Here is a 23,234-nt window from a genome sequence, read left to right as displayed (position 1 = left end):
AAGGTGTAGTAATAACACAGTTACATATTGTAATTTGATAAGTTGAATCTGTAAAGACTTCTTTTAATGCTTTGAAAAGTTCATCAGGCGATGATTTATGATGATCTCCGGTGGCGGATATTCGAAAAGATTTGCTCCTATTTTGTTCTAAAGCAGATTGAAGAGTTTTCAATCCATTAATTATATCCAATCTTTTTGGTTTCTCATAGAAGTTATCAGAAATTACAATGCTAAAGGTTTTAAATAACCCATTGTTTGAAATTATGACCTGTCCCTTTTTCGGTCGTGCAGCTAAAAGTTCTTGCTTATTTATTAATCCCGTGTCCAGTAACAGTTTTCCTACGGGGGTTATTAGGTTGCGATCAGCTGATATGAAATGTACATAATGGTCTTCCTTTGCGGTAAGGGTGTTTGAAGAAATGCTAATCCTCTGTTTCGGTTCCGGCGGCGCTTCCAGGTCAGTTTCGATAGAAGAACCATCGGTATCGGCGTCAAAGAATGGGTAAGGGTCGGCTGTGCGATCAGGCAGTTGCCGCGCCCTTGCTTCGCGTATTATATTGTTTGGAAATCGAATTACGTTGCGTTGCAAAATTTCACCTATTTCGGGAAATGGTACCTGCGGTATGTTGGGTACATCCTCCTGTAAATTGTTCCTATTCTCTATAACGGTGTTTTCCAGTGGCTCCTCAAACGAAATTAAATCACCAGATAAGGTCGTATTCTTATCCGTAGAAAAAATTTCTGTGGAGTTTGCTGCGGGCAAAAAATGGTGTGCGTTGTCCTGATCTTCGTCTGGCATCACTATCTCTTTAGATAAACTCGGAAGAGTTCTATTTATGTTAATAATTGGTGAGTGTTGAACCTTCCCCAGGGCGGGTTGTTCCGTCTCATCTGAACTGCTGCTTGTTTGTTGATATTTCGGCCGTTTTTCTCGGTCTCGATGTAGTTGTCTGACGCGTTGTCCTATTGAAACAGCGTCGACAGCTGTATTCGGTATTTGGATTTTAAAATCGGGGTCTTTGACTTCCCTCGGGATGAGTGGTAAACAGATGGAAGTAGGATTACGTGACAATGCATCAGCATTCTTATTTGTTTTTCCAGATTTATGGACGACCTGATAATCATATTCTAATAGTCGGAGCTTCCATTTCATGAGTCTTGATGTCGGATCTTTCACAGAATGTAGCCAAACTAATGGTCGATGATCTGTAACCAATGTGAATTTTGTTCCGTACACATATGGTCGGAAATATATGACGGCGTATACCATTGCTAAACATTCTTTTTCCGTGGCTGAATAATTTCTCTCTGCTTTGTTGAGGCTACGTGATGCATAAGCGATCGGCAGATCATTTCCTATTTCGCCTTGACTAAGCACGGCTCCAACGGCATATTCAGAGGCGTCTGTTGTAATGACGAATGGTTTGCTGAAATCTGGATATTGTAAAATAGGCTCTCGACAGAGTTCTTCACGTAACTGCTTGAAACTGTTTTCCTGTTCTTCAGTCCATTTGAATTTTCTGCCCTTTCCTAGAAGGTCAATTAAAGATTTTGCTTTTGTAGTGAAATCTGGTACGAATCTTCGGTAATATCCTACTAAACCCAAAAACTGTTGTATATTTTTCTGTGAGGTAGGCGTTGGGAAATCCTTGACAGCCTTTAATTTTCGGGGATCAGGTTTTACTCCCTGTCTTGAAATAATATGTCCAAGGTATGCAACTTCTTTTCGTAAGAATTCGCATTTATTGGTTTGAAGAGTTAAACCATGTTCTCGCAAACGGTTTAATAATTTCCTGACTTTAATGTTGTGTTCGTGTAATGACGCAGCGTAAACCACGATATCATCCAGGTAAATGAAAACGTCCGTTCCCTGGAGTCCAGTTAATACCTGATCCATGAGGCGTTGAAAAGTAGGTGGTGCATTTTTCAAACCAAACGGCATTCGTGAAAATTCATAATGTCCATTAGGGGTGGTGAAAGCTGTCTTCTGTCTGTCTTTCGGATCCATTTCTATTTGGTGGAACCCACTGGCAAGATCGAAAACGGAGAAGTATTTGGCTCCTCCGAGACGATCCAATATTTCCGTAATTTGAGGCAGTGGATATTTATCGGAAATGGTCTTCTCGTTAAGCGCACGAAAATCTATTACCATGCGCCAACGTTTGTTTCCTTGCGCATCTGGTTTTTTGGGTACAATCCACAAGGGTGAATTGTACGGAGATTTCGACGGAGTAATAATACCATCGGATAATAAGCCATTGATTTGCTTTTTTATTTCCTCTTGGTGTACAGGAGGGTAGCGATACTGTCTCGTGTTAATCGGAATCTCATCAGTTGTATGTAAGGAGTGCTTGAAATCAGATGCCTTCCCTAATTTATCTCCGAGGAGATAAAATCGATCGGGAAATTCCTTTATCAATGCGGTGATGCTACACCGTTCTTCTTTGTTCAGGTGACTCAAATTTAGCGTTTCGGAGATTCCCTGTATCCTATCTTCTCTAGTTTTGAAATTACAATGTTGACGTACCTCTGAATAAATATCTTCATCTGATGTGCTCAAAATGTCGTAAGGTTCCACGATTTGTGGCTCTATTTCTACGTCTATGGCTTCCTCGCTAGTGTTGGTTGCCATAACATGACATTTTCCTCCGTCGTTCAGGACGGCGGCTTCTCCTATGTAGAGTTGTTTGTGCGTTTTTATGCGTGGTAAATAGCCTTCTTTTATCCTTGGATTAGCTATTCTTATGGCAATCTGTTGAGATGTTCGGGCATCGATGCGATGTTTGGTCCGTACATCTGAGTCCTGCTGGTAATTTGAAAATCGAATAGGCCTGATGGGCTTATTTTTTAATACCAGTGTCCCATGGTAATAAGAAATTTCTGCTTCTTCCTGTTTTAAAAATGGGCTTCCTATAAGTCCATCTGCTTCTATTGCAAGGCGCTTCACTACGTAGAAAAACGCAGGAGCTTCGTGTATGTGAAGTATCGTAGTTCCTAGAGTGCGAATTGGATTTGTAGTAAGACCAGTTATTTCAATTTCTTCGCGTGAAACAATTTCTGCTCCTTCTCCTAAAACGTCAAGAACGACTAAATTTACGGATGCTCCACCATCAAGTAGAAATTCTCCCGTGCCTGATTCCAGTTCCGGGATTTTGATTTTGATTCGTGGTGCTGGAGCTTCCTTGATGAGGGTTTTTCCTCGAAGCGGACAGTTCTTTAGCGAACTTCTTTGTTTTCGCTCATCGTGTCGCCTGTACGGTGAGCGCGATCGAAGTTTAAAGATTTGTTCGATTCCACGGACGAATCTCGCGAATCTCTTTGGAATCGCGGACTACGCGGTCGATTCTTGCAGAATTTTCCATCGTGTCCGGATGTTCCGCAATGCCAACAATACGATTTTGACATGCGATTCCTATCGGAATTTTTTAAAATTGTATACCGTTTCTCTCCGTCTCTCACAATTGACGAATCCGAACGGTTGGAGGGGGAACCGGAGGGGCTCCTGTGACGCAAGGTCCAGGCAGACGCTCGTCCTTCTCTTTCCTCCTCAAAACCAGATGGTCTCGTGCGTTGATCCCTGTGTCGGTCATATTTGCTTGGAGATAAGGGATATGACACTTCACGATCGCGGTAGCGAGAGTCCTGGTCATATGAATCTCGGCGGGACCACCTTGATGGTGATTCACTCCGAGGCGACTGTCGTCGATTCCTTAATCTTTTATCTATCTGTAGCACGGCGTCGTAAGCATCCTCCAGATTTTTTATATCCTTCAAGATAGCCGACACCTTCAGGGAAATCCGATCCGGTAATCCATCGATGAAGTTTTCAATGACGTCCTTTTCCATCAATTTGATAAATTCTTCAGCATGTGCCTCGTATTTTTCCCTCATGGCTCCGCGCGTACAGTAGACCAAGTGGCTTGTCCTATCGATGTATTGTCGTAGGCTTTCTCCTTCGCGAATATGTAGTTTCGCGATTTCCACTTGATAATATGATAGGCTCTTGCCGGGAGCGAACCGTTTCTTCAAATGTTGAATTAACGCTTTTACGGTAGTAAACTTGTGCTCTAATGTGCATCTACGTGCTGGCCCGACGAGCTTAGTAAGAACAATTGCCAGATACTCGGTTTCCGTACCCTCCGGAATCAAAGTTAACCCGTCCTCTAAAGTTTGCGCGAAACGAATCAAAGAGGGGTCTTCCCCGTTAAAGGTCGGAATTGTCGAAGTAACATTCTGTAAGCATGTCTTTTGCGTCAACAGCGACATAGAGTTTGCAAGCGAAACCGTCAAGTTCATTATGTCAACGAAAGAAATATTTGCAGCTGAATTCGGCATTTTTAAGGAATGTAACTAGAGAAAACTAGTATATTACCGAAACCTTTCAACTAGGAAAACTAGTATATTATTGGTATAAAAGCGTGACTAGCGAAAACTAGTATATTGCTAATAATATTGAGACGTAACTAGGAAAACTAGTATATTGTCAATACTCAGCTACGAGTAATTTAACGTAGTAAACCCAAAATTAAAGTGATCCTAAAATAATTGAACAATCCCACCGCTGTCACCAGTTCTGTTACGAGCCAGGGCCGCGAGCAGCACGAGTGGCCGGCGAAGGGTTATTACCCTAGGAATATGATATAAATTTGTTAGTTAAGGAACGCGGACGAACCCAATGCGAAATTGGGGAGCCGCTAGGATTATTGACAGCGAGGACGAACCTGACGCGAAGTCAGGGAGCCTCTAGGAATGGAGTCAAACGCAGACGAACCCGATGCAAAACCGGGGAGCTGCTAGGAGGTTGTATAATAGCACAGACGAACCTGATGCGAAGTCAGGGAGCTGTTAGGATGCGGACGAACCCAATGCAAAACTGGGGAGCCGCTAGGTTGGATAAATCTCTGTTCGGACAATTGGAATGTCGCGAAAGAACCTGATGGTTAATCTGGGAATTGCTAGGATAATTAGTAAGCCTCGTAACTAGTATAATTTAATTGATACAATCCGAGCGGTAAGATTGTATCATGTGGGGACGTTCAATTACTTGGTTAGGATATTGGACGATAATTATGGGTTTAATGAATTTGAGTTAATTATCAAAGAAGACAAATATATTCTTACTATAGAGTTTCGTTCTACAAGTGTATTTGTGTCGCGAATGAACTGAATTTAGAATAGGAAAGAAATTGAAAGGTGATATTACCTAAGCTAAGACGCACGGTGTTGACGCACTGGCAATGCGGGGGACTCGGAGCAACCTTGTCACTGCCTAACAGATTTTAGACCGAACTCGCGGAATCTGTACGGTTAAACTTTGATTCAAAAGGAACGAACGTCCGATCTCACTGGTAGTTGACTTCCGAGATGCAGCACGACGCGACACTATTCGTGATTACGACAGTACTAGCCCACGAGAGTAGAAATGTAAGGGCTTATATAGCCCTGCAATGACGGGTGGTACTTGTCAGTACCCTTCAAGTGAACATTCGTATTTTGTCAACGACCAGTTGGTCGTGCGTACGTTTGGGCCCTAAACTAACCTAAACAATTATGTAGATTTATCTAGGGAAAAACTCTGTTCGTTTATCTAGGACGGTTCCTGCCAGAGATGATATTGAACACCTGTTCGTCATCCGTAACAATTGAATTAGTTCTTTTTTTTTAAATACACCAATTAGCTTGCATAAAAATATCCGCCAGAGATATTCTCTGTATCGGCATTTAACATACATTTAAAGTTAAGTTATCTTTTCTGTATACTTACTTTTCTGTAACTATACTTCATTTCATGATAAAAATTAAAAATATTCAATTTTCTTTTTCGTACCTTATTTCAGTATTTAAAAGAGAAAAAAATTAATTCTTTCTCTCGATATCAAGATCGTACCATTTATTTAAATAATATAAAAGTGCTATGTAAAAAGTTTTACAAAATACCAATGCATTAATTAACAATTATAGGAAACGCAAATGATAGTTTGAGGAACGTCTTACAAATCTATAATAAAAAATTTTGTCTCGCAATTTTGTCAGGTTATGGTTCTGTGATTGGCGCGAAGAAGTGTTATGCTCTCTGTCAATCAGAATTCTATCACGAAGCTTTGTGAAAAATCACCGTGATTGGGAACGAACGTGATGGAATCGCTAGTGATCCAAAAGTAGCAGTTCACGTCGTCCCTATACACGATGGAAATGGGGAATTTACGACTCTGTTTTGATGTGAATTTACGATGGTGAAAGTTGGTAAGCATATGCATATACGGCGACTGCCATTAAATTTGGGATGCTGTGGTACCTGGAAAATTATTGCTTCATGTACAGGGTGTTTCGTTTATCTGAAAACGGAAATATCTCGTGATGCACTGAAGTTGTAAAAAAATTTGTTTAAAAAAGTCGTTTGGTACGACGTACGAAGGGAACAATCGTGTAATTTTTTTCAGGACTCGAATGGTGGAGGGGGGAAATTTCAAAGTCAAATTAATTATTTAATCCTTTGACTGCGGCGCGCTCTCGGGGGAACACCCATCATTATGGACGTCGCGTTTCTTGCATGTCGGTCGCTGCGACTGGTTGTCCACTGACTATGTAGTGACCAAAACAGTACCCGGAGATTTGATACCATTCTTAGGGTTTAAAAAAATAATAATTGCAAACAAATAAAAAATATCAATTTTTTTTATTTATTTCAAGTAGCTTTTTAAGTTATTTTAATTTACTTGATATAATTTGTACATTCCTTCGATAATAGTCGCTAATTAAATATAAAGGAAAAAATCCGAAATTGATAATGAGGAACAAATTCATTTTGACAATTTCAACATAATGATAATAAAGATAATAAAACGATAATGAACGAATAAAGATAATAAAACGATAATGAACGAATAAAGATAATATGTAGAAACAATTTAATAACCAATTTGTGTGTGATATACATATCCTAAAGCATGATTCAACGCATAAACCTACATCGCATGTTTTGCATTCATATCTACTTTCTCGTCGGATTTTGTGTTTACTACATACTACACATTTTCGCGATTGATTTTTCTTTTTCTAAGACGGTTTTAGTAGTATACACACTTAAAGTATAGACTAACATCCTACAGTTTCGTATATTGATGGATTGAATCAATTGGTAAATCAGTAAAGGTGTTATAGTAAAAAAACCACGTGCGGCAGAAGTAAAACTTCTCGCAGTCTAGTAATGTTTAGAAGTAAATTACGATTGGAAACGACAAATAATCCTAATGAAACGACAACAAGATCCAGGAACAACTCTCGATGCAGTATTTGCAAGACATTTAGACAAAATTGAATCAAGAATATTGATATCATATATTAGCTATCACAAGCCAATTGTTTCAATGATGGAATCATAGAAAATCATATAAAAAATAATGAACGATCAAAATTTGCGACGCAAAGAAGGAGAGCGTATGGATAAGAAAGAGACATAGTTCATAGCATTTCCCATACGCTCTCCTTCTTTGCGTCGCAAAGATCGTTCATTATTTTTTCTATGATTTTCTATGATTCTATCATTGCAACAATTGGCTTGTGATAGCTAAAATATGATATAAATATTCTTGATTCAATTTTGTCTAAATGTCTTGCAAATACTGGATCGAGAATTGTTTACCATTTACCATTTTCAATCTTAATTTACTTCTAAACATTACAAGACTGCAAGAAGTTTCACTTCTGCAACGCGTGGTTTTCCACGCGTATGTTTTCAGGATATTCAGGTTAGTTTAGAACAAGGGTTTGGATAATTGTTTATAAATCTTTCAGCCAGAACAAAATCCGATGAGAAACTGCATGTGAAAGTAGCTGGTGGTTGATTCTATGTACTATATGTGGTTGTGATTCTACTGCATCGAGAGTTGTTCCTGATCTTGTTGTCGTTTCATTAGGATTATTTACCATTTCCAATCTTAATTTACTTCTAAACATTACTAGACTGCAAGAAGTTTTACTTCTGCTGCGCGTGGTTTTCCACGCGTATGTTTTTTTTTAATATACTTGGTTTTTTTATAATTACAGCAGTTATATTTGGAAAACATGTGCATAATCTTTATTAACTTCCCGATTCATAGGGAAGTAATGACTCCGAAAATCGAAAATCGAGTTTTTAGCAGATCTTCACGTTTCATGATCATGGGAGTCATTTTAGACTATTTTTAGCAAAATGTTTGTATGTGTGTGTGTGCGTATGTATATTTGCATGGTATCAAATTTTTCGTTACCGTTTTCTGATGAAGTAACAACGGGATCAGAATGATGAATGATGCAATCGATGTGCCCCGCTGTAACTTAGAGCTGATTAGATTTTGGTCCATTTTGGTCAAGCAGTTTTTGTTTCTTTTCGAAAGGAGTTGATTCAACAGTGCAATTTATACGAGAGGACGGAAATTTTCCACCGAAGAAACAAACGTAATTACATAAAAAATTAAAAAATTTTTTTTTTATTTTAAGAAAATTTTTTTTTTTTTTCATTTTTTTTATTTATGCAACTAATGCTAATGTTACCGCTTACAATAATCGAAAATAATCCCAATGCAAGAGTGAGTTAATCATCTCTACTCCCGAGAATACATTTTCAAAGAATATCGGTGAAAGTACAAAAAGAATTTATATTACAATCTTTGAAAAAACAATCAGTTCAAACCGAATTATTAACTGAGATTAAATTGAAAATTAATATAAAATATATGATAATTATTAATAACATTGATCTTGAAGACGAATTGGTTAATGGAGCGCATGCGGAATATTAAAATTTATTACTATTCAAGAAAAAATACTAAAATTCCGTCTATATTGTGGTTAGATTTTCAATTGCCCAGATTACGAGTGAAAGTAAGATCTCGTTATCGTGATTATATGAAAAATGCAAATATTCATAAAAATTTAACACCAATAATAAAAATATCGAATCAAGTAAATATGTCGAGTGAGGAAAAATATCAAATCACACGTAGTCAATTTCCAGTGGTTCCTGCTGAAGCAATTACGATTCATAAAAATCAGGGACAAACATACGAGAAAAGTATGTTTGAATTTTAAAACATCAGAAAAACGAACTTTATAAATGTTGTATGTAGCACTGAGCAGAGTTTCAAAATTGAGCGCGGTTTATATATTTTGGGACAATTTAAATTAACAGTATCGCAGAAAACCAAGATCAATACTGCAAACCCGGATAATGAGGAGTTGTATCGTTTGCGAAAAACTAATTAAGACAATTTAGTTTTGCAACATTAGTATGCTATAACAAGGAACCAAGCGAGCAACGAGCCTGCGATGTTGGTTTAATGCGACGCCATATAGCAAACATTTTGATAAGTAGAAAACTATTGAATTTCCCTGAAAACGTATAATCTTCTTAAAACGTACACTTAATAATGATAATAATATACTACAACTAACTAATCGAGAAGTTCTTTGTGTGACTCTTGGAGAGTCACACACCAAATAACATCCGTACCACTAACCTACGACAACCCTACTCGCGAAGCGAGCGAGCAACAACACCCCTCTAGTTTGTATTAAATTTCGAAATAATGCACGTTACACGTGAAAAATTTAAAATACAATATTTCTGGCATTCTGATGAATTTGTTACAATATCCTTACGGAGTGACATACACCTAGAAGGTATAAAAATAAGGTAAATTATGACGACAACAACTTCATCAGAATGATATCAAATTCATCAGAATGCCAGAAATATTGCATTTTAAATTTTTCACGTGTAACGTGCATCATTTCGAAATTAAATACAAATAAAGATTATCCACATGTTTACCAAATATAACTACTGTAATTATAAAAAAAACCAAGTACATTAAAAATTACGTTATAAGTTATGGAAAAATACCATTATTACCATTATCTATTTCATAAGAACGTAGAGTTGTTCTAGTTGTGTTCTCGGGTATCGCGATAACTCGCTCGTCCGAACTTGTCCGATTATTTCCGCACGTGTCCGACGAAGTCGAGTCATTCTCTCCGGCCAATGTTGGGAACTGGTACCAGTGTTGTGAACTGGTACGGGAAAACTCGCGCATGCGCGGCGAATCCAGGAACGTATCTGCGTTCTACAGTCCGTAACTTGTGGGGCAAGTTGGGGCGAACTGTTACTGCAGGGAAACCGGATGACGCACTCCCACACGACGCACATATATCTCAATTTTAGATCTCAATTAGAATATATTTATATATTACATATACATACACATCAAATTTTAATATAATGCTTCGTACAGACTAGAACATTTCGACGAACCGCGCCGCGAACAGCGCCTTGAACCTTGCTGCGAACCGCGCATTTCGACGAACATTTTGACGAACGTCATTGGGCTGCGCGATGATGCTGCTACTGTCAAGAGACATACATTTTATTTAATATCGAGAGAAATAAAGTTCTTATAGAAAAAGTTTGAGGCAACCCCGCTAAAAACCCGGGAGTTCCCGAATCCCGATGCCGGGAACGAGATAGGAAGCCTCATATCACGTCGGAACGGGATCCCAAAAATCCTGAGTTTTTTCAGAGAATATTCGGGATTTCCGGTGGTGTTCGGGTTTCCCGTGAATTTTTTCGGGATTTCTGCAGGGGTGTGCAAGATTACCGAAAATGTTCAGAATTCGCGTAAAATATCAGGGAAAAAAATGCAATGTTTTCATAGCAAGGGCATCTTTAATAATTTGAGACAAATTATAATTTAATTTAATTTACTACAATATATAATTTAAATCACCGATGTCTTTGTTTATAAATTTATGTACATTTCTTGACATTTATAAATTATATTATGAATATTTAGGATATGCTATCTGTCCTGCAAACAGATTTGTAAGTGCCAGGCCGTTCGCTTTCGTGCGCGCAAAAATGCGCGTGGCGGCGTTCATGGCACCGTTCGTGGCACCGTTCGTCGAAATGTTCGTCGAAATGTTCGCCAAAATGCGCGCGGCGGCGTTCCCATAGCTGATGGATCAACCGTTCGCGCGAATGCGTGCCGAAATGCACGCCGAAATGCGCGCGGCGAAGTTCGTGGCGGCGTTCGTGGCAACGTTCGTCGAAATGTTCGCCGAAATGTTCGTCGAAATGTCATAAAATATCCAAAAATTCAAGTCATTTAATCTCGAATCTGATGCTTCGTAGAGACCTGAACATTACATCTAAATAAAGTGCCAACATTTTCTGTATTTCTTTGTGTAGTATATACCGCTGCAGCTCCCATAGTTGTTCGCAAGAAAATCTGGAAATAACACAAATCCGTTCCGATCGCCATTCGTCGAAACGTTCGTCGAAATGTTTGTCGAAATGCGCGGGTTGCGGCGCGGTTCGCGGCGTAGTTCGTCGGAATGTTCTAGTCTGTACGAAGCATAACATACGCATGTTAAACGTTCAAATTTGAAAATCGAAAAAAAAAGATTTTGCGAAGCTATGCGAGGCGACTAAGGTACCCGAATTTGTACTTCAGTGACGCTAGAATCGTCGCGCATGCGCGAGTTTTCCGGTACCAGTTCCCAACATTGTCTCCAGCAGCCCGGAACTCTCGAGCCGTCCGATGTGTCATGAAGTATCGCGCACCCGAATCTAGTCAGATTTTCGGGCGGAACGCACACTCCTAATTTTCACCCACTTCTGAGCTATGTTTAAAGTTTCAAGTCTCTAGCTTGTCGGGAAGTGGTTTAAAATTCGGTTACAAGATTTGACGCATACAACAACAACGACAACGACACCGACACCGACAACGACAACTCGGCAAGCTAATATAAGCGAGGTAAAAAAACAAAAATCGCAAACATAGGGAAAATAACTCAGAAAATTGTGTTAGAGAAACTTTATCGAAATTGCCCACTGTGCCCGGAGGGCCTGGTTGCGGGGGTGTGCCATAGACACGCCACGAACAGCTACTATACATATAATAAAATGTAAAAATGTGATCCAATAAATACACTATCTATGCACTAGACAGCGGACTTTTATGCAAAATAAAAATTTTATTTTATTTTATTTTATTTTATTTTATTTTATACCTGGATTGCATCAAGCTGAAGTAGAAGTTAATTTTCTTCGTTAATATGTTCAATAGGTTATAAACCTATTGCCTTCGAACTTTCATTCCAAAACAATAACATGTGTTCAATATTAGCATTGCTCAGGACAACATCAAAGTCATTATCAATGAAATGAAAACAAACGTATTTATGTATTACTGTGCTCTTCGGCAAGATAGTCAGTTTACACACATTGCTATTCGTACTAAGGTATCCTTCGCTGAATGATGGTACTTATAAATTAGTGGTGAAATTGGAAATGTATAAAATTGTTTTGTACTAAAATGTTTATAGTACTAGAAGAATGCAGGACAAATTACAAAATGGATGCTAATTTGTACGCACAACGCTACCCAGATCGACCATCAAAATCGCATATGGAATTTAAAAGACTACAACAGCGATTTCTACGACGCGTGAAAACATGAAACTCAGAGATCAGTGCTAGAGAATCATTTAAACAATCAATTGTTAAGTGCATTGAAGTAAGAGGTAATCATTTTGAACACATACGTAACTAAAGTACAAATAAAACGATCACACCTTTTCTGCATCTCTCTGCAGGTTTGACCTTGAATAACCTTGAGTCATAGGTCATTGAACTCATCTTAAAACTCATGTTTAAAAAAAATTTTTTTCGCGCGTGGTATTGATTAAACCACAGTTTTCTTGAAATTGTGCAAGTTTAACGAATTTTTTCTACGTTAAAAAACGTTCTTACCATAATCTCCCTATTTTTCCCATATTCTGCAAAGTTTCAGCTTTAATTTAAAAAAAAATTTCATCGCTCTACCTCATTTCTATCGAAAGTTCTTTGATTTTGAATCGAGTTTCGACCAAATTGCCCACCGTGCGGCGTATGGGAAATGAACGGGCGATTGGTTTTATGCGGAACAATTTCATAAATGTTCTCACTACTATCTACCCTACTACTGTATTATTGTATAAAAATTCAATGTGTCCACAGTTGTAGAATATTCTAAAAAATGATGTATATAATGTTTTACTGTACAAAGTCCAACAAGAACGATTCTTCAATTCCATTACAAATACTCCTACAATGCAGCTGGTAGTAGGACCCCTAGTGTCCTACAGGACTAGTTTAAACGTCCAAACATAGTAATATGGGTAGTAAAGCAAGTGCAATAATTGTGACGTTATATAGAATCAAAAAATATTGACGTTCTATTATCCAGTGGTGGTATATGATGAACACTGAAATATCGAATTTAATTAACCCCTTGCCCTACAATATCGTGTCAGACTCGTGATGAAGATTCTGAACAGAGTCTAATAAATATATGTATGCTATTCATATTTCCTTTAAACCGAAATAAAATTCTACTTTGGTTTTGTTAATGTACAGCCATTAGAGAATATAGGGCATACAATAGATATAAATTGTCTCCTTTTCTAGGAACTACTGAACTACAAAAAATTTCTAATCATTGAAACCGTAAAATAAATCGTATGGCGAGGGGTTAAATCTGGTTTTACTGTTCCAGATAGGATTTCCACATTATTACTTTAAAACAGAAATGACTCAATATACAGGGTGGTCCTGCAAAAATTAACACTTGAATATCTCTATTATTTTTGGAGATATTGAAAAACCTTTATTAAAGGTTATGATTGATTATTTTATTGAATATTCTACGTTCATATTAGGTTGTGTCAAAATTCACTTAAAAAACTATATTTTTGTTGACACGATAAATCCTAATTCCACTTTCTTAAAATAACCCATTGTTGATTATAGTACTTGTATTTATACGATACTTACAATTAACCAAGTACGTGGGTAATTGACAGATATGCTTAAACTTGTGTTGTTTGTTTTCTATTTGTTTTTTACATAGAAATACTAACTTTTAATTATACATCTTGTATTAGTTAATTGCTCTCTCGTAGCTGTTGATTGTAAAAGGGTTAACACTTTTTAAGTACGCGACTGAACAAATCGAACTTTAGAAAAGATGTTATTGCATCTAAAAATAGTACAAATAAGATCATTACATTTGGAGCGTATTTCGGTAATATTGGATAACTAAGTAAGGAGTTCAATTACATTTGGAAACTAGAACTTGGGACTTCGATTGGTTTAATTTTAATACATATTATAGTATGTATGTATATCTGTGGTCGTCGGGAAGAACGCCGCTTGTCACATACTTTCATTTTGGAGTTATTATAATTTTATAACATATAAAACACTTCTCAAAAGAATTAAGGGATCACTTGTGCGAACCCGAAAAATTTGGTCCCACTTTACGTGATCATAACTCCGTCAAATATTGCCGTATCGATATCGTTAAACAATGGTTAGGAAGTCTGAAACCACTCGCTCCAGATGCTCTGTTTCAAATTGTTGCTACGTTGGTTTTTTACAAAGTTATAGCGAGATGAAGACAACATTGACGGTTAACAAAAATTTTGTGCAACTTTGGAACATCACACGGGGAGCAACAAATTTTTTTGATAAATCGCGTTAATATCATTTAAAAGGGCTATCTTTCCTGTATAAATGGTGTGGTTGTTGAATATTGTGCGACTTTTTTTATTTGAGTTATTCAACATTGAAGTAAAAATGGGCTTTTTAACTTTAACTGGCTCCAGAAAGCGAAAAATTTATCGTAGAATCTTGTGCAAAAAGCAATAAAAAGAGAGTTTCTTTCTCTTCAAGGCACTCCTTTTGTTTTTTCAATTCCATTAACATTTCGATATGCCAGGTGTTTCTGAAAATATGCTTAAAACATGCATGTAACGCATTATTTCCATGTTATGCTTTATTAAAATTAAATATTAATTTTTGCATGTGAAAAGCAGTATCACTATAATAAATAATAGTATTATAGTAGTACAAACAAATAAGGAAAGTTTAATTGATAAAAAAAAACTCTTACCGACAAGGAATCGAACCCTGGTCAACGGCGTACTATTCCGGCACGCTACCTCCAAGCCACATCGTTACTTGATATAAATGGAAATAAAACCTATATTCATGGTAATGAAAACCTTTAATTATAAATATCTTAAAAACTACTGAGTATCTGCGGCTATAATGGGGTATACACGTTAACAGGAGAACGAGATCTATAACTTTACAAAGTTTTAATCAAATCGGAGGGGCATCGACCTTGCACTCTCCTTGTTAGCTTGCTCCCGCGTACGCGTCAGTGTTAGTGGGAAGAGTGGGGCGGGCTCAGCGGCACAGCTTGGCGAGGGGCGCAGCGGTAAGGGGCCTGGTTCCCGCGGAATATGGCAACCATGCTAGTGGATACGCTACCGCCGCGCTGCCCCACAGTGGAAAATTTGGACCAAACTCGATTCAAAATCAAAGAACTTTCGATAGAAATGAGGTAGAGCGATGAAATTTTGTTTGTAAATTAAAGTTGAAACTGCAGAATATGGGAAAAATAGGGAGATTATGGTACGAACGTTTTTTAACGTTGAGAAAATTCGTTAAACATGTAGAATTTTAAGAAAATGTGGTTTCTCCAGTACCACGCGCGGAAAAAATTTGTTTAAATCCGTTTCGTTTACAAAATAATGGTGGCCAAATCGAAGCCGCTGTTCAAGGACGATTGTTAACAGCCATAAACCATGATGGTTCTCAAGTCAAGGAACGGAAGACGACGTTAAAACATTTAACATTCTTTTATAAGAGAACGGTTGAGTTGCGACCCATGGTTCCTTCGACAAGTTTGGTCCCCATGGTGAGTAGAATGCGATACAAGCATAAAAAATTTTGACCTTGAATGTCAAGGTCAACGTCAATTTTGCGGCAATTTCTTTTGACAAATCTCCACCGATCCGAAGGTGTACAACCATCTGCCAAAACCATGACGCTAAATTTTGTTACACCCTGTACAATAATTCTGTGTCAAGACTTGAACTGTGAGTAGTAGAGTTTACAGGCAACAGGTAGGTGGAATGCAACAATTGGAGAGCATATTCTTGTTAGTACTTTCAAAAACAACAATCTGTTCGTTCACGACACAAGTGATTCATAGTTCTCAATAACTTTGCACGGCGACAACCGTTTGTCCCCTTTCCTCTCATCATGTTACCCCACGATTCGCCAGCGTCCTTCACTAATTGCGAGTGCTCTCATCGGTTCAAGGGCAATGCTAACTGCCCATGTAGATTTTCCCCTCTGTAACAGCTCCCTTTAGAAACCAGTAATGCTGCCCAGGCGTGGCAGGAAGTCACCCATAGTGCTCTCGTACGTGACGATCAAGGTAGTTCTTTTTAGGGTGTGATCTCCATCCTCAATGTAAACAAATTAATGCATCGGTACCATTTCATTTTTCAAGTATCTCTGAAGGGGGCGCTGCCTGTAGAAAGCCGCGGGTCGCGGTCGATAACGTAAATGATAGTCTAGGTCTTTAATAAGTAGACTGCGGATTTTATGCATTTATGGGAAACTTGAGAGAGTAAAGTATAAAACAGTGAAGAGATTACAAAAATTTAAGGATGTCGATGTATTATTTTGAACTTTATACAATTTTTAAAGCGTGCTATATATTTGTATTTGGCTCCTGTTTCTTGCAATCTATGAAGACAATTTTTATTTTGCATAAAGATCCGCAGTCTATTAATAAGGTACGCGAAATGAAGGCCCCTTAAACGTCTACAATCTATTTATCCGAAGAAGAGATCTTAAGATATGAGAATATTTTGTTACAGCGTATATACTTATCTTCCAAATTTCTTTTGAAAAACAGCTGCTGTTTCGTTCTAATAATTATACACGGTGTCCCGAGTTTAAATGGCAAAACTTCAGGAGCGTATAGGGAACCGAAAAACTAAGACAAAAAGCCTTTTAGAGGTTCGCTCGTTTTTGCTTCGTTTTGGAGAAAATCGCAAAAATTCAATATCTCGTTGTCAGTTGCTTTCTCGAGTAGTTGTGTACACTTGTATTTGTGATCGTTTTGACACACACACACATTGTTGTGTGAGTTATGACAGTGAGATATGTAAACACTAGATGTTATCCTTTACATTCTTTCGTTTGTTTACATTCTTGCTTTCTTCTACGATTCCTTAATCAGTCTTTAGTCAGTTACTCAGATATTTTGGAGTGAATAGCTTCAGCTATTAGGTCAATCGGAAAGTTCCGTCCGTTTAGCGTCGAGTAGCTGTAGCTCGAACTGTCGTTAACTATAACGTCTAAAGTAATGTTAACTTTTCAGTTTGGAAATCTTTCAATAAAATTCAATACATAACAATATACGCTTGCATCAATAACATCGTTTTTTTCTACATTGAAAATGTCGGAATTTGAGCCGAATAAGCGTCATTTGTGCGAAGTGTTAATCTTTTGCTTCAATTGGAAGAAAACTGCAGCTGAAGTTCATCGAATGGTTGTAGACGTTTATGGCGATAATGCTGTTTCCGATAAAACATGTAGAGAATGATTCCGACACTTTAAAAATGGTGATTTTACTGTGGAGGACAAAGAGCGTTCTGGACGGCCACGAGTATTCGAAGACAAAGAATTGCAGGCATTGGTTGATGAAGATCCATGAAGATACCTTTTTTACTTCGTAATGAAGGCGACCAATTCCAAGCAGCGTTAAGAGCAGATTGTCGGAGAAGAAATTGTATCCAACGCCACTTTAATAACAACCCTGAGACTAGCGTCCGAAGAGCGTCAGCTGCATTAGGAATATCTTGGCAGGCAATATGGCGAACTTTGAAAGGTGATAATCGCTACTCGTATCATCTTCAAAAAGTGCAGAATTGTTTACCTCAAGATTATGTCAAGAGATTGAATTTTAGCAATTGGTTTCTTGAAACAATTCGCAATGACAATTTATTTCCATTACAAATAATATGGACCGATGAAGCTACCTTTACAAAAGGAGGAATTGTTAACCAAAGAAATTATCATGCATGGGCTCATGAAAATCCCAGAGCTGTTAGAGAAAACATGTTTCAGCATGAATTTGCTATAAACGTTTGGCTTGATTCGGTCCGCGACCGTTGACGGTGTCGGACGTGTTTGTTTTGCTCCGTGCCTATGTAAACAGTTCTGTCTACGAGTGCCGAGCCGTACAAGAAATCTATTTTGTGATACGTGGTGCAGTGTGGTTTAGTGAAGTATTGAGAAATACTAGTTGCACTTGGTGCAACGAGCAAACAGACTGACCTCTGACTACAGGAGTCATTCACAACGTGTCGTAACTCAAGAAACAAATAATTCAAGTACCCACAGAGCTAGTTATGCCGCAGCTACCCAAAACAATTTGATCCCCACAAAGGAACAAGCCATTATTATGGAAGCCCGGGAGGGCATAGTACTAAAAGAATACGTTCATGCTATCGGAAACCTAACCAATCCAGCAAACGTACGATTTGCCTCTAGGATATCAAATGGCAGAATTTGCATATTTTTGGCCACCAAAGAAATTGCCAATGACTTAACTGACAAGTACACTGCTGTTACTGTTGCAAACACCATGGTACAAATTCGCCCCTTGCTGGTGAAACATAAACGTATTATCTTTTCAAATGTTTACCCAACGATTCCGCATACACGACTGGAAGAAATAATTGATAAATTGGAAATTCGAAGGGAATCATCAGTTTCGTTCTTAAGGGCCGGTTTTCAGGATCAAGGATATGCGCATGTACTCAGTTTTAGGAGACAGGTGTATATTCATCCTGACGATGTACACAAAATCCCTGAAACCATTCAAATAAATCACGATGATACCAATTACTGGATTTATTCCTCGTCTGACAGCTTAAAATGTTTTATCTGTAAAAAAGTTGGACACGTGGCCAAAAATTGCACAATGGACGTCGACAAGAAAACTTCAAGTTCTGGTACTGTTGATTATTCGGCTGTAGAGCAAGAAGACAATGAAGTGGAAAGTGTGGAAAAAATCTGTACGTCGTCGGCAGTGAATCAAGAAATACACCAAATGAGTTTACCCATAACCTCTCATCAGCAAGATATCACCAACATAGGCATTAAACGACCTAGATCCGAAACCAGCACAGTGAAGTCACAGACACCGACTGATGATAACCTTGAAATTTTAAACAAAAAAGCTAATGTTAAAGAGGTAATCAAACAAGTCAAAAAACAAAAGAAAAACAGTAGCATTGCAGCCGAAGAGAAAACCACAAGTGAAATGCTGGCTCCTCTTTGCAATGCACTCAACGAACCAAATTCCCACCTAAATTTTTTACAATTTACAAGTTTCTTGACAAAGACATATGGATCGGCTGATGCAAGAGAAATTGCGCAGGAATTCACAACGAATATCCCCGAATTAATAGCTCAAATGGAAAAACTGTATCCTCTCCTAACTGACAGACGTATGAAAAGTAGATTCACGAGAATTATGAAGAGGTTAAAGAAATCGGAATCAACTGTTCTCTCATCCCCATACCCGACATCATCCGAAGAAGATGAAAACTCTTTGTCACGGCATTAAATAATGAACAATACAAATCACTGCAAGAATATATCCTCGCTCAAGATCATTTACTGGAACTCAAGAAGTATTGTCCAGCATAGAGAAGAACTCCAACAAATTCTACAAAGTGTGGACATTTTTATTTGCGTAGAATCTTGGCTTAAACCGGACATACGATTAGCTTTCAAAGGCTTTAATATTATCCGTAGAGACAGAATTAATAAGAAGGGTGGTGGTGTCGCTATTTTCATTAAAAGGGATATCAATTACTACGTCTTACCAGACATTCGGTCTTATAATGGCCGGATTGAGTCGTGTGTGATTAAATTAACTAACACTACACCTGCAATAAATATAGTAGCAATCTATAGACCGCAAGGTCCCTCCTTGAATAATTGGGATGCAAATTTGAATAAAATCTCGAATCTTTCCCCATGTCTCTTGGTGGGTAATTTTAACGCCCATAACAGGGCATGGAATTGCTTAAATAACGATACGAACGGTGAAAGACTTTTCAATAGTATACTAAATCATGATATCTTTTTACATAACTCCGACACCATCACACACTTTGATTTTTACAGAAACGGTAATACTAATATCGATTTAGTTCTCACGACCCCGAATTTAGTCGACCAGACATCGGTTCATGTCCTAGATGATACTAGGGGATCTGATCACTGTCTAATTAATATCGACATTGCCATTCAAAAATCTAAATATGTTTTTAATAAAATCACGAATAAGTTATCAACACTAGGAACTGACTGGGATAAGTACCAAGAAATGTTGTCTCAAAAGTTTCCTCTTTTTTTATCATTTGATTTTAACAGCTTGAATTGTGTAGAGCAGTATGAATTTTTTGTTCGCCAAATTAAGGAATGTATTGTTAATTGTACACCCCAAAAAAGAACTGTCAGTACTAACAAATGGCGCAATCCAGTTCCATGGTGGGATGAAGAATGTAACAAGGTTAAGAGGCTGAGAAAAGTCGCTTATAAAAAGTGGAGACACACTTACGATTTAGTTGACATGATAAACTTCAAAAAGTGTGTAGCTATCGCTAAGAAAACTTTCAAATTAAAAAAAAAAGGAATATTTTCTCAAGTTTGTTACGGAACTCGATCCTAAAAGAGACAGCACCAATTTCTGGAATGTTTGTAAGAAACTAAAAAATAAATGGACCAACACACATAGTAAATCTTTTAGTAATGAAGAAAGACAACAAAAAATACAAGTGTCTGGGTAAAATCGCGCCTCCCTGGGTGGCTTCTGATCCTATATGGCTTCCAAGTTGTGCACCTAACCGATTTTTCGATGATCCATTTGATTTTGTAGAGTTTAACTTTGCTCTAGATAAGAAAAAGGACAAATCTGCACCAGGGAAAGATGGAATAGACTATCTTGCACTCAAACTCCTTCCAGTTAGTATTAAACTTATTCTATTAGATATTTTCAATGAAATGTATTCTAAAGGTCTATACCCTGAAGAATGGTACAATGTGCAAATGTTTTTTATAGATAAACCTAACAGATCAGGAGTTAGACCTATTTCCTTGTCATCCTGCATCTGTAAACTTTTTGAAACCTTGATTAAAAATAGACTAGAATGGTGGCTGGAAGAACACAATGCCCTACCAATATCTCAATCGGGTTTTCGTAAAGGGAGATCATGCTCGGATAATCTTGTCACATTACTGGGTAATATAGAAGTGGTAGCAAATCTAGGTATGGACACTCTGAGCGCATTTTTGGATGTACAGGCCGCGTTTGATAATGTTGATTGCAAGCTGCTACTTCAGAAATTAGTAGATGCAGGATGTTCCCTTAACGTTATAAAGTTTATTAAACACCTGTCTTACCAAAGAGTTATCACTGCAATCACGGGTTCCTTGGAAGGTGTTGTGCGGTCAACATGGAAGGGTTTACCGCAGGGTGGGGTACTTACAAGGAGACCCCGCGTATCGAGACACCCAGGTCTGAACGAAATTTTGTGTGAACATAGCTTAGACATCCTCATGAACTATCCCATTGGCTTTCTCTTGAATGGGCACCCGTTTTCGAGATAATCGATATTGAAATGCGACATGTAAGTTATATTCAATAAGTGAAAGCCTCTTGACACAGCTGTCTGTGGCCGAGTTGGTTGAGCGAGAGTCCCCTTCGAACCTTCGCAGGGGTAGGTCATGCCCAGCGTGCTACCTGCGCCTCCAGGAAACAGCTTTGAAACGTGCCTAGCGATCGTCAAGAAACGATTCGCATAAGTGAAAAACAGTGATCAAAGTTTAATGCGCATCGATCACACAGTGCGTTATCCAAAGTGCTACTGGTTAATCACATGTGAAAGTGGTGAGTGAAAAAAAACAAAAAAAGAAGCGAGTGAAAAAGTAAAAATCGCGCGCGAAAACGCGATGCCAACAGGGGCACATGCCTCAGGCAAAGAAAACGTTAGCAACGTCCAATCAATTGAATGCAGCAGCTCTCAATCTAGCGCACACATCACAACACCTTCGTCGAACAAAACACTATCGCAAACGATCTCAAAAATCAAAGCAGAATGCAACGACACAGAAAACTTATTAGACAAGAAAACGATGCTGCGGATTAACAAAATCCTAAGCAACAAGTATGCAACGAAAAAAGAAAACCCGAAACCAAACATACACAACAAAGCAACCAGAAACAATATATCGACAGCCTCAGAGAAAAAAAGTAACGGCACCAGCAATACGAACCAAATATTCAGCACAGGTATAAAAAGACCTAGCTCCAACAACGACCTGGGAACGGCAACAAAAAAGGAACGGACCAAAAATACATTAACCCCGGACATCAACAACCCCAATAAAAACCCAGCGTCGAACACCATAGGACAAGCAGAAGAAACAATGGACACCTCGAACCCCACCCCGGAGCACCGACCTACAGAAACTGCATCTACAAAGGCAAGCCCAGTAAATCGCATCCCACAAATAATAGCAGGGCCCAGCGGACCAACGGCTCAGTCGCACCCCCAACAAGGCCCACTTAAAGGTCAACACATATTGAATCTTCAAAAAGGTAAAGAAGATAAAATTCTACCTCCTTCTGATATCGAAACAAATGTAGAGAATAAAAAAACAAATAAACCTCCGCCAATCACGCTACACACAAACACAACGAAGGACATAATAGCTAAACTCTCCCTAGTAATAAATGATTTTCACATAAAAAAAATTAACAATAACAAACACATATTACAAACACAATCTATAACGAACTACAAAATAGCCTGCGAAACACTCAAAAGCATTAATACTCAGTTCTTTACTTACACGCCTAAATCAGACAAAAACATAACCGTTTTACTTAAAAACATAGAAGGTAATTACGATCCGGAGGAAATATTTGACACTCTACAAAAACTAAATATAGAAGGCCTGTCGTTTATATCTGTTAAAAGATTCTCAACAAAAAGATCATCAGAAGAAGGTAGAATCCTACCTATTTACATAGTCCAACTTTCAGCTGAAAGCAATCTGAAAAATCTGAGTCAAATAAAATCACTCATGCACACCATAGTAAAATGGGAAAAGTTAATAAAGAAAGACCGAATACAATGCATAAGATGTCAACGAATTGGACATGTAGCGTCAAATTGTAACCTTCAGTATAGATGCGTTAAATGCGAACACGACCACAATCCAGGCGAATGCCCTCGATCCCTAATCTCCACAGCAGTAAAAGCTGACT

At 38.0% G+C, this 23,234-nt stretch overlaps 2 protein-coding genes across 4 annotated transcripts in view; one reads left to right on the top strand and one right to left on the bottom strand.

Annotated features, from left to right (window-relative positions):
• Positions 1-1,356: 1,356 nt before the first annotated feature.
• Positions 1,357-5,785, bottom strand: LOC143213648 (uncharacterized). Its single transcript, XM_076433702.1, has 3 exons — positions 5,765-5,785; positions 2,528-3,331; positions 1,357-1,530 (listed from the first exon to the last, which is right to left on the bottom strand). The coding sequence occupies exons 1-3, from the start codon at positions 5,783-5,785 to the stop codon at positions 1,357-1,359; spliced, it is 999 nt and encodes a 332-aa protein (XP_076289817.1).
• Positions 5,786-7,635: 1,850 nt separating this feature from the next.
• Positions 7,636-23,234, top strand: part of LOC143213737 (opioid-binding protein/cell adhesion molecule homolog) — a 918,132-nt gene continuing 902,533 nt past the window's right edge. Inside the window, exons 1-2 of one of the 3 annotated variants that reach the window (XM_076433868.1) lie at positions 7,639-12,561; positions 12,634-22,562. In XM_076433868.1, coding sequence (XP_076289983.1) covers positions 21,914-22,562 — 649 coding nt within the window. In that variant the 5' untranslated portion in view covers positions 7,639-12,561; positions 12,634-21,913. Of the gene's footprint in view, positions 22,563-23,234 lie in introns of all 3 variants that reach the window. The other 2 variants (XM_076433869.1, XM_076433867.1) reach the window with 2 other exon arrangements.

This window comes from Lasioglossum baleicum, chromosome 11 (assembly GCF_051020765.1).
Source record: "Lasioglossum baleicum chromosome 11, iyLasBale1, whole genome shotgun sequence".
Taxonomy (NCBI): Eukaryota; Metazoa; Arthropoda; class Insecta; order Hymenoptera; family Halictidae; genus Lasioglossum; species Lasioglossum baleicum.
This window is presented reverse-complemented; position numbering and strand designations above follow the sequence as displayed.